The 16,529-nt window shown below is 39.4% G+C and overlaps 1 protein-coding gene across 3 annotated transcripts in view; it reads left to right on the top strand.

The window, feature by feature from the left end:
* LOC134537541 (SR-related and CTD-associated factor 4) overlaps positions 1-2,105 on the top strand; it is a 58,599-nt gene extending 56,494 nt beyond the window's left edge. For 2 of the 3 annotated variants that reach the window (XM_063378098.1, XM_063378096.1), the window contains exons 20-21: positions 777-839; positions 1,416-2,105. In XM_063378098.1, coding sequence (XP_063234168.1) covers positions 777-839; positions 1,416-1,897 — 545 coding nt within the window. In that variant the 3' untranslated portion in view covers positions 1,898-2,105. The remainder of the gene's footprint in view (positions 1-776; positions 840-1,415) is intronic. The other variant, XM_063378097.1, reaches the window with a different exon arrangement.
* The last annotated feature ends 14,424 nt before the right edge of the window (positions 2,106-16,529 follow it).

The following is a 16,529-nucleotide window of genomic DNA, read 5'->3' as shown; positions in this document are numbered from 1 at the left end:
CTTGTATTCATCTTGCCAGGATGTGTTTGGTTACAGTTGGTGACGTATTGTAGTTATGTATTTATGCGAGTAATCTATCATTTCTTTAATTTTTTCGTTATAATTTTTATTTCAAGCTTATGTGTTACAAATATATTTGACCTATTCACATATCACTTCTAACATTGTGATTAAATAATCATTAATTCAATATTAATAATGCAGTATACTGACTAAATCAATAATTAGTATAAACACTTAAAGTTTTTTTTTATGTTATAGAAGTTAATTTTACTGATTTACTGCCAAGTTTTCACAAAATTAAATTTTATTTCCTTAGCACTTTTTTTTCAACAGTAATTTTAAGTGAGTTTCCTGTTTTGGTGATATTAATGATGGTCAAACTATAACAAATGTAGAACACATGAAAAACTCTTGCATTATCTAGGTAGTACCAAACATTTTTATATTCATTTTCAGGCGTAAGTGATCAACTTCGTCTGCAGCAGTAGTTCAGTTCTTCTTGTTTGAACCTTGTAGGTTGCCACCATCCTTACTTGCTACCTAAGGAAGCTGAAGTAACCCAGTAAATCATTGCATCTGTAAAAGTGATTTCCTTCTAATTTCTTGTTATTTTTGTAGAAGCACCAGTTTACGAATTCCTGTGCTACTGCATAGCATACAACCTCTTCCTTTTCAGGTCCATCATCTGACACATTAATTTTAGTTGTTAGCCTTACGTTTTACAAGTACATGTTGTGTGCCGATTTTTTAATGCTTTGCTGCGTTTGTTCTAGCAGTTCCGATGTTCCACCATCGAGGCCCGCCCGGCCACATGGGCATGAGAGGGCCCCGGCCAGGTCAGTTTCTCGTTGGTTACCGCTGTCAGGCTTCAGCCTCCATCAGTTTAGAGAATACACATTTTTTAATTGGTCTTGTATACCACTAACCATATTTATTGCTACTGCAGCTTCTTCTTTTTCTACCTGTACCTTTTTTCTCTTGTCTTGCTTTGGCTAGCGGTCTTTTTTTTTTATCCTCCATCTTTCTACACCTCCTCCTGGGTTAAGTCTTGCCAGTTTTTTTCTCTTCTTTCCTCTTAGGTTTGCTACTTCCTCTTCCCGTTGCATCCTTGCTGTTCTCTTTTCCATCCTCAATTCATGAGCTGCACTGATTGTCTTTCCTGTTAAATTTTTAAGGTGTCCATGTTGTCTTAAAGTATATTTTTTTTATTAATATGGTTACTTTTGACTTTGTTCAACATGATAGAATATTGAAGTTTTAGTTTTGAAATTATGCACTCTTTGTTTTAAAGTACTAATAGTTTTGGTTTAAGTGGTGGTGGCACCAAATGTTTTCTTGTTGACTGACTTTATTGTAGGGTTGCAGTGTGTTCATCGTCGGGAGGAAGTTAACAGCTGATTGTGATGTTGCAGGTGTGTGGATGGAGGGCCAGGGCATGCCAGGGGTGTTCGGGCGAGCGGAGGGCGGCCGTCCTGACGGCTTCTTCGGCCGGCCGGCGTTGGAGGAGCGCAGGGGCCGGGACCGCGGCGGCTGGGCCCCCAGGAGGCCTCGCGAGGACGGGAGGTTCCCGGGGTTCGGCAGGAGACGGGGAGGGGACGACGGAGGCTGGGCGCCCCGTCACGACGGGGGCCGCGGCCGCAAGTCCCGCTGGAGCGTCATCTCTGCCGGCGAGGATCCCGCTCGCGAGGAGTCGGGGGAGGTGGAGGATGACGAGGCCGAGTTCGTGATGACGGAGGACGGGGTCCAGTTGAAGTCGAAGGGAACGCCCAAAGAGGAGAGCGTGATGGACGCGTCGCAGGGGGACAGCACCCCGTGTAACGATGAAAAGGAAGCCCCGCCGGACGAAAAGCCGGGGCAGGCGGCCGCCGCGGAGACCGAGGCCGATGCCGAGTGACGGTCGCGACTCGGTTAGACTCGATGCGAGTGAATGTGAACCTGTTTGATCGTTGTTGCTCGTCACCGTGTACAAGTGTTTCGTGTACTGTTTTACTTCTTTTTCCACTCGTTCGATATGAGTTGAACATATTGTTGATGGTTTCGTGATTTGAAAAACCAATGAAAGCAAATTTTATATTTTTACGTATTAAAAAAGAAATTCTTGATGTAGAGTATTTTTATTTGATGCTCGACGTCTCTCCTTGTAATTTAACTGCATTTTTGTTGTAGATACGTAGCTAATATAATCCTGTAGGATATTCTGCGTGTTTTATCACTGCTGGTGACAACATAAATTACAATTCAAAGTATTCAGTAGTTTTTCTGTACTGATGCTGCATTCCCACGAGACACTTGATCTCGTGTGTGGAAGGGGGCAAGCACTCCGTACAGATGTCTTCAGGTCACAGAAAAGTTCACATTCACCCATTGCGTCTAAAGGTAGGTGTCGCGCCAGGCAGTGGGCGGACTGCAGAGCAACCGGCGAGTGGGACTTGGCTCGCGCTTGCGCTCAAATGGAGTGTCAAGTGCAAGGTACTGTGAACTGTTGTGCTTATCCACTTGGGTGGTTGGCTAACAAGAGGACTCGCGAACTGGGCTTGGTGTCGTGTAAATATGCCTCTGTGCTGGACGAAAACAATTTGTGCGTGTGCTTTGCTCAAGTTGTCTGCAGATCTGACACCTTCTCGATAGTCTTCACTCCATCCACTTTCTTTTATCATTTAGTTTTCCTTGTCCTAAACAAGGAAATAAGAGCAACAAGCAGTTAATTATTTTGCTGCCAATTTTGTTTTCTGTTCATTTTGTTATAAAAATTAGCTCTTCTTCATTTACAATTGCCTATTTGGGTATGAAAAAAAAATCTTGTAATTTTTTTTATCTCTGCGATTGATAGGCTGGTGTATTATGATAAATATGGTATTTTTTTTAGAACTGGTGAGGGGTTTATAATTACATTAGTTTCTGTCTCTTTTTAGGCTTTAAAATTTAAATATGATGTGATGGGAAAGTAGGTATTTGTGGCAATGTGCTGGACTATGAATTATGTATATTTTATTACCTTTGCATCTCTTCAGCAGTTTATTTTTTTTCTGCAGACAACTTTCTATCATCATGCATGTTTTTGTTGATAAGATGTAATGTAGATCATAATTATTGTAACACACAGGTGCCAGCACAGTATGTAGTGACTATCAGATTGTATAAATTACAGTTCAGCCTGTATTCTTTGGGCTGACTCGCTAGTCGAACACTCAACAACAAATGTACACATTTATATTATGACTAACTATGATAATCTCATGTGCTTGCATAATTATATATAAAGTAATGAATATTGAGGTGGATATACATTATGTTGTGCTGTACACTGGAATATAATATTGTGGGCATTGTTAATTTCTTAGTACTTCTTTTCCTTGTTTAGTTTTTGTATTATTAAAGTGAACATACACATACTGAATCACCCCGAATCGAAGGTGACAACATTTGTACTTAGTTAAAAGTTCTATTAGCCTGAAAGCTAATCACAATCGCATTTTTTTTTTTATCAAACTCAGTTTTTTTGTCAAATTTATTCCTCAATCCTATTTGTGTGTTTTTTTAAGTTGTATAGTAGCTTGTAACATTACTACTGAATATGAACTGAAATAAGGCTTTGGCCATGCAGCCATACACTTTGCCTCTATTTCATGTTATTCAGATACCAAATTAAGTTCACAGGAAATGTATTCATATAGCTGCTGGGGTCAGTTAATTGTCCCCAAGATTCTACATTTTAATTAAGATTCTATTAGAGTTATATAAAAAAAAATCTCATCTTTGATTCGGGTATGTATGGTATGTTTTCTACTGGTAAAATGTTCACAGGTTTTAATTTAATGATCATTTAGTAATTTTTAAGTATTATCCAGCAGGTATTATATTAAGTACCGAGTTGTACAATATGTAGAAGTGTGTAACACTCATCTTGGGTTTTACTTTTCTTGAAATAAATGTGGGCTAGTTTATTTACTGTGGTTTTTACTTGCTATGGTTTACATGATGCCAGCAGCACTTCACTATTTTGGTGTCTAATTTGAACAATTTAAGGTAATAAATAAAAACGTATCAGCTAGCTGGGTAGGTAGAGATAATTTACTAAATGTTATTAAAAAAATTGACACATGCATGATCAGAAATATCTGAGCGTAAACATAATAGGTGATAGGGAATGCATAAACAAGCCGTTTTTGTTACGGAACGTAGGTCTGGAAGTGCAACCCTGCATGTTACAGGCGTGAACATTTAGTGTGCATGTTTGAGTTAGTTGCGTATCTAGATGCTACCCCAGTGCCCGAGAGAAGATGTGCGATCCCAGCGCAGTGGGATCAGGGTGATGTGGGTTGCACTGGTCAAACATGTTTGGAGTGCCGCCCCAGAGCCTCAACGCAGGCGTTGCAGTGGCGAAGCATGTCGTCACGTGCTCCAGTGTGAAAATTTGTGGTGCATTATGAAAGCGATCACGTGGGATATGGTTTTAGTGTAGCTCTATAGCAAAGTCTGGAGGTAGTCTAGCTACCTGACCACCACGATCCACCAATCTTGCAACTGTAGCACACCACTGTGCAGAAACCACTTGTATTGCCTCACACATTGTGGCACATCTTCTAATAGCTTGGGGAGGCTGTGTTGAAGAAAGTGAAGGTGGACATTTATATGAATCGCAAGATAAGGAAATGTGTTTTACAGACAATGTAATTATTATATGAAGTTAGAATGTGCCAAGATGACTATTTCAACCAGAGATGTGCATCACAGCGTAGGAAAATGCCCCTTTGACAAAAGTCTGGTGCCTTGTGTAAGCAATATTTCATTCGTTTGAAGTTAAACGACACAAGTAAAGAAACTTCCACAGTTTTTTGTGATCTGTGTTGCATGCGGATACTCCTCACGCAACAGGTTAATGTTTTCTGCTGTTAAGAATGCCTTTATGAGTAAACTTCCACATGGCATTGCTGTTTAGCTGTAATAAGCATTTTTACCTTAAATAAACCACTGGCAGAATTGCACTCACAGGAAGTAGGCTGGACCTAACGTTGCACATCTTGAGGTAGTGAGGCTGTAACATCTGTTTATATTTAGTCTCCCGCATGATCCTGTTTCAGGTTGGAAAGGGGGAGGGGATTTTCCCCAACCCCACCTCGACCCTTAAAAATCCTATTAAAAAATCTAACATTCCCATATTTGAATGAAAGCAAACTGGACAAAGCATTTTATTCCCCAAACCTCCTAATGAAATGCTGCATACACTCCTGAGCTTCAGAACATTGTAATAAGTGTTTGTTTTAAATAAATTTTTAATGAAAAGTACAAAAATAAGTATGAATGGTTTATGATTGTGGTTCTATTTATGAGAGGATTGTAAATGACTCTTAATATGGTACGAGTTATTCAGCTTTGCTAAAATTTGCTTCCTGTAACTTTGCTTCTTTTGCTCTATCTGTGATGGAAATATAAATATACTTCTACCTATGCAATTTTACCCAGTTGGAAATTAGGTTTTATCCATCATGATTTTTTTTTTTTTTTTTGTGATATAGTGAGTCCAGTACTGTTATGTTGATTCAGTTCTAGAATGGGCTGTTTCCATATATTTTAATGGGGTTGAAGTATTTATAATCCACTGGTATTGGTGAATTTTTGTGCCTATGTCAAAACCTTGGGATTAATCTGATATTTTCAATGCTTTATTTTCAAATCTGTTAACTGCAAGTATTGAAGTGCTATAATAATAATTTAATTTCACTATTGAATATGTTACAGCAATGTTTTACTCTGAAATTGAATTGCTAAACACATTTTTCTAAATTGTATTATAAAAATGCTATAAGAAACACTAGAACTCACAAGTTAATTAATATGGTTTTTGTATTTTAAGTGCATAAAACAAGAGGGGTGTGAAAAGCTTTATGGACCATGCTGGAATTTAAATGTAAGAATTGCAGACATAAAAAGAAAGGTAATGGAACTCGCAGTTGGCACATTTTAGTAATCACCCAACACTAGAATACACCTTAATAGTAATTTAAATGATTTCAAAAGATTGTTTTGATCCCATTTCATAATCAGCCAAATGTTTTTTCTTAAAAAAGAAACTTTATAGTTTCTGCATGTGATTAATACATTCCAAGTTTGTTTAGGTGGTAAAATATTTAAAGGTGCAGAGACTATTAGGTAATAAGACTGATTGGAAAATCCTGACATCTAGTGAATTTTAGTGAAAGCACGTTGCCAGAGTGATGCAAATAGTTCACACAATTTCCAAAAGGCTGTGCTCTAGTTGTACGCTATCAGTGGGGTGGCAATCTGAGAACTGCGACACAGTCCATGTCTGCTAGCTTTGGTGGTGAAACTACCGTGAAATTGTTGATTAGTGGAAGCTAATTACTGTGCATAGAAACACTTTATTACTGACGTTTTAAAAATATGTTCTGTATAAATAATAGATGCCGTGTTTCTGGTATGCAACACCACAAAATATGGGGGTAACAAAGTAAAATTAATTATTCAATTATTTATTTGCCCGGTGTATTTCTTCTCACAATCAATGCAGCTATTATAGTAATATGTTATAAATGCTACTAACTAGTCCCTCACTCCTTCACAGAAGTGAATCCTGGATCCACCCCTGTTCAACAACGTCAAACGTTTCAAGCACCATTTCTGCAATGTTTTGGGCGGATCAAGATGGCGATGGCGAGGTTAAAGCGTACTTCACCTAAGTCACATCATGCCATCTCCTGACAATATTCCTAACTCCATGGCCAGGACCGCCGAGATAGTTTGAAAAGGCTTCGCGGGGATTGGAAAAGACTCGGGAGTTCGTTAGCTTAATGGGACAGGTTGGAAAGTCAAAAATATTTTGCTGGGAAAACATTTATTCCCTGCTAATTAAACATATTTTACTGTTTTCTGACAAACCTGCTCAACACCATTGATCTAACAGGTAAGCACTGAGTTCAACAAAGGGTTTGCGGGATAGCAGAAACGGAAATGCGAAGTACGAGCACAATAGGTTTTCTTGAGCCAATAGACCATTCCCCCTAGTATTAATATTAGATTAGCGAATGTCTTCCGACTAAGGCAAATATTTAAAGAAAATTGTGAACTTCATTGCAAGTACATAGGTAGGTACTCAAAATCAGGAGCGCAACAACTAAATTTCCAAAGGGGAAGGGGGGGGGGGGGGGCAATATACCTTTTTATAAAGAATCATCGATCCCCTCTATTGAAGCGGGGGGTCCGGGGGTCCAACCCCGGGAAAATTTGTATGTCAAGGTGGAAAATGATGTTATTTAAGCAGTTTTATTATCTAAAAATTGATTACAAAGCACTTTCTTTGCCCCCGTTTGCCCCCACTTCAAGGTTTCAGAGAAAAGGGGGGGGGGGGGGCAAAATCCCCCCCCCCCCACGTTGTTGCGCCCCTGCTCAAAATATTGTTTGCAAAGTTCCTATTCCAAATTATCAGAATATAGCCTCAAAACAATCCATATTTCGAGTATAGGTCCAAAGCCACTTACACCACTTTATTTTTCTTCTTCATTCTGTGGAGACTTATGCCGAATTTATTAACCACGCAAGAAACGCAAGACATAATTTTAAATAACGAGTTTTTAAAATGCCCGTGTATACGCAAGCTGTAAAAATGTATACAGCAGGCTACGCCAGACGCAAAAAAAAAAAGTGCGAGCACAGGGCAACTTTCAACTTTCTGCATTCCAGCTTTCGTTTCTGCCTTCTATATTTGAAGTAAAGTGTTCCGAAAACTTTTAAAAATATAGACCACAAAGCAGGAAGATGAAGCGTCGCAACCAAATGCTATAACTAAACATAGAACTAACGCTCTTTTATTTTTTATTATTTATATATTTATTTATAGACAACCAAACAATCTAAAAGTGTTTAACGTTTTGAAAGTAGATGTTGGCAACCTTATTTTGTTTTATTTTTCTGTGATCGTTCGTTGCTGGCGTCACTGGGAATATTCACAATAAATGTTAAAAGTTTTTTTCTTCAATACATAACAACCATAACACTATGTTAAAATACTTTATCTTTTGTTTCAAAAACTAAAAATGTTGAAAACTATAATCTCAGTTTAAATTGCACAAAAAAAAATACACACGGGCCGACATCTGCACATGTGCATATGACAACCATGCGTATTTCATTGCTACCAAGATAAATCTACATTGTAAAAAATTATTCCAAAAAATATTATTTTGCCATTATACTCGATACGCCACTCTGTTAACACACCATTCCATAAATTCTGAACTTAGAATGATTGTAAAGATACATTTTATTTAAGTTATTATGTTTAAGAGGTTTCTGTGTTTACTTTATATTTAAAACTTAATTTTTGATGTTGGCATTTCTCAACAGCACAGATCGTTAGTGGCCATATTCCGCCATGCTCGATGGACTGTGCGCGTGAGGGAAATTTTTTTTGTGTGTGTGTGTGTTACGGACGCATGGCGCAACAACCAATGAGAGAAGAGTGGGAAGTCATTTTGGCGGGACTAAAGAACTGTTTTTATTTATCAATTATATTGTGTCAAGAAATTATCGAGATATAACAATGCTCAGGTGTAATTACTGCATTAAAATTAATTAATGCTATTACTTATAAGTTACTAGCAAAAATTTTAAATTTAAAAAAAAAGGTATCGCGGTTATATCTAATGGAACAGCAGAACCTAGTGAACGTTGTCATGCCATGGTTTATTTATTTACCTCCTATATATCTCAAATGTATGGTTTGTATGTAATGTAGAATCTATTAAGTGTTTGAAATGGGTTCACAAATTTAATAGAAGAAGTTAGAAGCCTCTTATATTTTGTGAAACTATTTTTCCTGATATAACACGAGATTTGGTAAAAACAATTTCAAGCATCTCTATTTATTTTATCCTTTATTAGGTATAGTATAAATGTTATAATAAAAATGATTTTAATTAAGAGTGTTTGATTAAAACTGAGTGTGTATTCATTTTTCTAAACACATAATGATCTTTTATTTGTTTTTTTATATATATTTCAATTGTTGCTTCGCCAATACCTGGCGTGACTTAAACTAATGAGCTCCGAATCGATGTCCTATTGGTTCGAAGCCGACGATGATCTTTGATTTGGAAGATCATATTGTTACGAGACTGCTGGCGACGAGGCTGGCCGGCAGGTCGGCGCACCACCTGCTGGAAGGACGCGATGCAGGTAGCGCCTGTTCCCTCCCCTATTGACGCGCAAATCCGAGTGAATGCCTTCCCAGAGAGTCCTGGGTGTAGGGTTACCAGACTTCCGGCAAAAGGAGGACATGTCCTCCTTTTTATGTATTTTTTTGCGTCCGGCCGGATTTTCCTTAATGCTCCAAAATGTCCGGCATTTTTATAAAGTGAGATAATTCCTGCAGTTACACTCTGAGTAAAGCGCGCGGTGCGCGCTAATACGCTGTCCGCAGAGTCACCACACTAGTAAGTAGTTCTATGACAGCTTGACAGGTAGCAGCACATGCAGAACCACGTGTTTTTAATATGCTGTATATGCGTAGTTTGTTTGATTCTTTATACTGAAACTGTATTAAATGCCAGAACATTGTAAAATAGCGTACTCCATTGTAATTAATTCATGGCTTTTTAGAAAAAATATATTGTCCTCCTTTTTAGTGAATGTCCTCCTTTTTTGTTATCAGTCTCTGGTAACCCTACCTGGGTGTCTCTCCCTGTCCCGCCTGGTATATTCTGCGCATTCCCGAGAGCACCGTCGCGAGAAGTGGTGTAACTAGGACGCCACTGCTCTCGTATCTTCGGGTGTTTGAGTCGGGGACCCTGACGACGCGGCACTTCTGAGGACTACAAGACTTGGCAGGTGTATGATGGCGGTGTCACGGTGCGACGAGGGAGTTACAGAAGGCTGGTGGCGACACCGGCGGATCCTCGGGCAGTGGAGTGAAGAGGGTGAGTGATCCCCTCTTGGCGAGCGATGGCGGGCGGCGAGAGACGGGCTTCGTGTGCGAAGACCGGAGCATCGGGGACGGTGTTGTGTGTTCGGCGGACGAGTGAGTAGAGAGAAGCAGTTTGTTGAAACCGAGGTGTGCGGTAAGAGACGAGCAGTCGTGAGAGCCACTATCTAGTCGAAGTCCTAAATAGTGGGCTTCTTAAAGTGTTATTTCTTTTTGTGTACGGGCATTTAGAATATTCTAATTTTTAAAAAAATAGTGTAATTATTAGTTAGTACACAGAACTTCAAGTAATGAATTGGGTTATCCTTTCCGGATCTGTTTACCCACTTGTAACAATATTTATTTTAGAATATCCTAGAAACATCTGTAACGTTGTGGAGTTTTTATGTGCAAGGCATCATATTTGTTCTAATATATTCCAAAAGGATCGCCTAACATTTTCGTAGAATGTCTATAATATTTTTTATAAGAATAAAATGGCCGTGAGCTTGGCAATGACCCGGCTAGCCAGCCTGTGTAATTTGGTATGTTCTTTGCTGTGCCGCCAGTGAAAACTCCCATCAGCTAAGCTTCAAACAATTTTTTTTCGCCCATTATGCTAATGGTTGCAGAAAAAAATTTTTAAGACCAAAGATTTGGCTTACGTTCAAAATATTTACTACCGTTTCGATAAAGCTGGATGCTGTGTCTGCAGAGTTAAGAATTGTTTTGTTCTGTGACCTCATTTTGGTCGTCCATAAGGGTTTGTCGTATTCAAAATGGTTTTTATTTAATTTTTTTAAAAATAAAATTGGAAGTATTAAGATAATACTTTGAAAGTATTTGATACTGTCCTACCAAGGATTAATTTTTTTACTTTTAATTTGTATTTTTTCCAACCCTTGTCGTAAAAGTTGGTCGTATCAAAATACCTTCTAACCCAAATTTTTTGGTTTTGTAATCAGAAGGTAAAAAAATTTCAAAGGGAAATCTCAAGTAATAGACTTGTAGTGAATTTTTTAGTTAAAAAAAAAAATATACTTCCCTATGGTAAACCTCTTGGTTCCGATTTTGCCCATAACAAACTCTTGGCCGGTATTTTCCATCTCTTTATTCAAATAATAAGTTGGAAGTAATTTTCTGTGCAAAAGGGGAAATTTTTAAATTTAATGGCTGTTAGGTGTGGTAAGAAATCTTAAAGAAGCTATTTATGTTAAGAAATATATGTCCGGAAAGTTGCAGGCTTGAACAGCAGCACGCCAAATGTAAACTCGGCGCACGAAGCACTCTCCAGTGGCTGAGAGGACGCGAGACCGCAGCGCCGTCAAATGCTCCGCGCGAGGCCGTGGACTCCGAGGTCTAATGCGCACGGAGCGCCGTGGCGCGCGTGTAGATGAGAGGGCGCACGTGCTAACCCGTGTTTGCGCTCTACTCCGGTTCCAACGCGCGTGTCGCAGTACCTAGTGTTCAGTTTAACACCGCGCTTTCGTGGAGGACGTACTTTCTACCTCTTAGGAGACTCGCCATGTTGGTGTTAAGTTAATTTACTCATTGATTTCGTAGGAAAGAGACCTATACTGTGGGATACAAATTTGAAGACGTCTAGTTGGGAAGAAGTGATTGAGATATTTGGAAGTGCAGACTCGATGAAAAAGAAAGAAAAAAATATTTGGGTAAGTAGAATGAATTTAATTTATTAGTACGTTTTAATTCATCATTTAAATTTTAACTAATATTTATTTTAACATAGTTGACTAACTCAGTAGTTATTTAAATGTGTAACCAGATACGTAGGTATGTAAGTTGTTTAAGTTTATAACTAGTCATCTAGTTACATACTACATAGATTCAAATCATTCGTTCTAAAGGTTTGGGAGCTGTTTAGTGCACTTGTAATAAGGTTAGGGTACATGTGTAGCATATTCAATACCTAAACCCGTATGTTCGTGTCTTAGAATACCGGCTTTAGATAGACAACGGTCATTCCCTTATTTTTAGAGAATAGTTTTTGGTGTCCCGTCTGTTGCCGATCTGTTCCCTGACTGCAGCGCATGCGCAGAGCTCACTATTTATGTGATTACGTCCAGATGGCTGACCCGCGTCTGGCACCATTAACTCATATATAGTCACTTTCGTGAACATCGAGGACGTACGTACCGAGCATATTGCCATATTGGTGTGCAAAATGAAACTTTATGGTAGCAAAACTATCTTGGAATATATTTTGGACACTTTAATTGTCATAACAAGAAATAATCGCAACTTAAAAAGTACTATAAAGGTGGATCCATCTTTCTACGACGTTGCTGATATCTCTAGAATTTTTTGGTGTAACAATTGTTTCGGTGGATGCGACGACATGTCCGCTAGAATGCGTTGGAACCATTTTCTAGCCTGGCTCAGGGCACCGTTTATTGAAAAGGTTGCTGATCTGTTCCCTTACTGGGATTCGGTTTGGACACATGCTGGAATAAAGTCCACGATTTAGTTTACGGTTGTATCCCAACAAGGCATTCCTTATTCGCTACCTCGCCGGAGCGTCTTGGAATAGCGCCTTCACTCAATCACTCCATTCTATTTCTCTCACTCTTCCCCCAAACAAACAAAAAAATATATAGTGTTACTTTCTGACAAAATGTTATTCGTGCCCTTTTATGATCTAATTTAAGCTGGTGACGTGGCAGAAATTTGGCTGTGTAGTAACTGATAAAGTTTTTCCATGACATTTTTTCTACTTTTCAATTGAGTTAGCTTATATAGCTTTAGGTTTTTAATGTTTGAAATGTTTTTCTTTTTTTTTTTTTGGAAGAATGCCGTAAATGTCGATGCTGCACGTAGTTCCCCTTCGTGTTTTTTTTCCCTTCCCCACCTCTTCATCATGAGAACAATGCCATCTCGTGTCCGTGCCCCATTAAATGGTCGGTATAATGAGGGGGGAAGATGTCGCTCGCCCACCCCCCGGGCAGTATCGCCGGGAGGGGCAACCCTGCAGTAGTTCAGTTGCCCGCCGCGTGAGAGCGCGCGTGTCCCCCACAATGGCGGCCCCCTCATTCACCACTTCGCCGTAATTGTTTGCCTTGTCTCTCCTCCGCCCGCGAACAGCGAAGGGCGTGGTGGGGGTTGAAGGGCTCCGGGGAGGGGGGGGGGGAGGGGTCACGAGTAAGGCACTCTGCCGGAATAATGGCAAAATCCTCCGCAGTAATTGGTATCAAATCGTTGAACAAACATATCGGATCTCACCCCTGCAGGGAAGTGTCGGCCCCCGGGGTGTTTCGCGGAGCGGGTGAGGGGAAGGGGAGGTGAATGGTCGGACGTGCCGTCGTCATGGCAACAAAGGCCTGTGTCATCACGGCTGGCTGTGCTACCGGCTTGTGTCAAAGTTCGCGCGCGTCGTCCAATGACACGTCAACAAAAACAAAAAAAAAACGGAAACATAATACCAGCACAACTGACAGTTCGAACATTATGTATCCATTTATATTATTCTCTCTGAGAGGATTAACCTACATACCTAAAAACTATCTTCCTCCTTAAATTTTATTAGCTACTATACGTGTTTTGGCATCTACAAGACAACTGAAATATGATATTATGCGCTTACAGCCGTCGGAAGACGGCCCGTGGGTAATGCGGTGCTAACTGTATCCCGGTCAAATTAAATTAAAGTGACCCGAACCCCGGGGGCAAAAAAAAAAAACGAACAAACGTAAAGCTGAATTTTGGCATAGTGTTACTGTTTGTTGAACAGCATATTGAAATACTCAGACTTTTTCATGTTTGTATCCTTGTTTTTAGGCCCTTAAAGTTTATTTTACGGCACACAATTCAATATTGTTTAACTCGTTCTCAAGCTGTGACACAATCGATAGTCCGATTACACTCGGATTGGTCTCAAATTAAAGAGGAGACGATAAGAAACACACGCGTGTGCAGTTTAAACGAAAAAAATAATGAAACTTCGTATTTATAGAAAACAAATTATCACACAAAATTAATTTTTTTTTATTCGAACACCGAAAATTATTGCGATAACTAATAAAATAAAAATGAAATTAGACAAAAATGACTTGTGCAAACATTGTTGTACGTGGAGTTGATTGGCTTCTGGATGTAGCCGCGTCAAAGGCGAAGATATCACCGACGTTTCGGTTGACATTTCAGTCGCCATCTTCAGGGTAGCATTTAACCTACTGCTGTTCTCCTTCCTTTGAATTCTTTCGTCTGAGAGGGGAGTGTTTCCTGATTGGCTGCAGCTGTGAGCCAATCAGAAACCAGTCGGGAATCGGTAAACAACCAAACGGGGAACACTCCCCTTTCAGGTAAAAGTAAGTATTTAAAAGAAGGAGAACTTAAACAAAAATCTCAGTAGGTAACTGAAGATGGCGACTGCAACGTCGACCGAAACGTAGGTAATATCTTCGCCTTCGACGCGGCTACAACTCAGAAGCCAAGCAACTCCAAACAATGGCCGCGAAATCCTGCTATCTTTATTGCAGAACGTTCAATGCAGATTTCAGCGGCATGACTAATCTAGGCCTACTTGATCTGAGTGACTGATGGTTCTCAAACTGTAGCCAAAAACCTAGGCACAGGCGTCACTTTGCGATTCTAGAGTAATATCTATGAGGTATTGTGCTCTATTTATTTGTCTAAATCATCGTTTAATAAATGAATATTTGGTTGCACCAATAGTCGCATGACTAGGGGAGCACAGTTTGTCGTTGATTACATTACAAATGCAAAACATTTCATTATAATTTCGCATAACTTAAAGTTCAGCATATCTTCTTGAGAAATATGCAGAATATGGTTGTTGGTTGTATGAGGAATTGCGTACCCGCAAGGCGCGAGAAACTGTTAACGACGCTTAGCATTGTTCTGGAATGAGACGATTAAAGAAATTTTCTTTCGTGTTGTATAAATAATTTTTGTAATAAGAATGGATATATTAATTTTAAGGCAAACGGAGCATGCTTGTTCGTTAGCTGTGACAGGAGACTGTGTCAAAGCTATGTGAACCCCATATTTTCGTTTGTTGAGTGTCTATGTATGATGGGTTCCGCTCAAAGTTCCCGAAACGTTTGCACCTTTTACATCACAGGAAGCCTACTGAGCTCGCCTATGTCGTCTTTTTTTAGAGTGTTTTCGCAACTCTGTTTGTCTATGCTGTTTCTGTTGTGTCTTTCTGAACTGTTGCCTGTTGCCAGTCATTTGTCCTCGATGTTACGTCAAACTTTCAAAAACACAACACAATTGTGTGGTTAAGACGCGTTTCAAAGTAATCTTCGCATAATTTAAATCTCTTCCATTTTGCAACCTAAATATTCATATGTCAAATTCAAAAACTTTTTCATGCATTTCAATATAATTCGTGCAACAGGGAAGTATTTCAGTATAAATACAGTTAGAGAATTTTTTTTTTTTACCTTGAATCTTTGTTTTGAAATTATAATCCGAGTTTCACGCAAAGTTGTAGGCCTATATAAAACACAGAAGATTATGTGCCCCGCGTGGCGAAACTATTGTAAGTTTCCCCGCTGCACAGTGAAACAATCCCAAATCAGGGGTGTTTGCTAGCCAAAGCGCGCGTGAAGACAATGGCGGCGGGTGCAAGGCAGCGCTCCCAGCGGGGGAGCCACTAACTACTGGGCGGCGCGCGGCCACGGTTAATTGCGACGCGTGCCGCTGGAGCGCGCCAGGGGGCGGTCTTTGCTCTGCCACGCGACCCGGCGACGTTTGACTGCGGCCCCCAGCCGGGGGTGGGAAAGGGCGCGCGTACAGCGATGATTGGTGCCCCCAGGGAGGGGATACCAACTGTATTTAGAGACTTGTGAATCTCACTAGTACGTCTGAAAGATTCCGAATCGCACAGTCTTGTGTGATCTTACAATGCATCCTAACTATTGTCTCGCTGGTTTTGAATTAATTAACGTATTTCAATTGTTCAGACTTTTTTTTTAAGTCAGTTGAGCGATATACCTTATTTTCTCACAGTAGTAATGGATTACAGGCGAATATTTTGTTAAGTAGATATCAAATAAAATACTTTTAATTTCGTTTATCTTATTGCGTGTTTTATGAGCATTGCGTTTACCAATTTGATTGTCTTTCAGGACATCCATCGTACTAGAAAGTAGGATTAGCGAATGTCTTGGTTTATTTCTGTTTCCGAATATACTATTAAAGCTGTGTCCTTTGCCGATTCCTTAACCAAAGGATCCATTAATTTCAAAACTGCATTTAGTGAGAAACTAACCTTGAAAGGTTATCCTGGTGTACCAAAAAATAAATATATTTTCGGCCGACATTTGTTTGTGTTAACAAATTTGCACTCTGGGTCAATTTTCAAATTCTACGCGTTTTGATGTTAATAATTTAACCATAAAGGGACGAAGACAGCAGTTGACTGGCTTCGCAATACACCGTAGCGTCATTTTTATTTTAAAGAAAGCGCCTGAACGATTCTGTACTGACTAGTTAGTTGTAAGGTGCCTAAAGCACCCGTTGAAAAATGACGAATACAACAAAACCTTTTATTTTATGTACACAAAATATTAATTAGAATTCAATTTCTTTTGATATCATGCAAATTAAAATTATTTCTGGTGTA

Source organism: Bacillus rossius, chromosome 12 (assembly GCF_032445375.1).
Source record: "Bacillus rossius redtenbacheri isolate Brsri chromosome 12, Brsri_v3, whole genome shotgun sequence".
Lineage (NCBI taxonomy): Eukaryota > Metazoa > Arthropoda > Insecta > Phasmatodea > Bacillidae > Bacillus > Bacillus rossius.
Note: the sequence above shows the minus strand (reverse complement) of the source record. Positions and strands in the feature narration are given on the sequence as shown.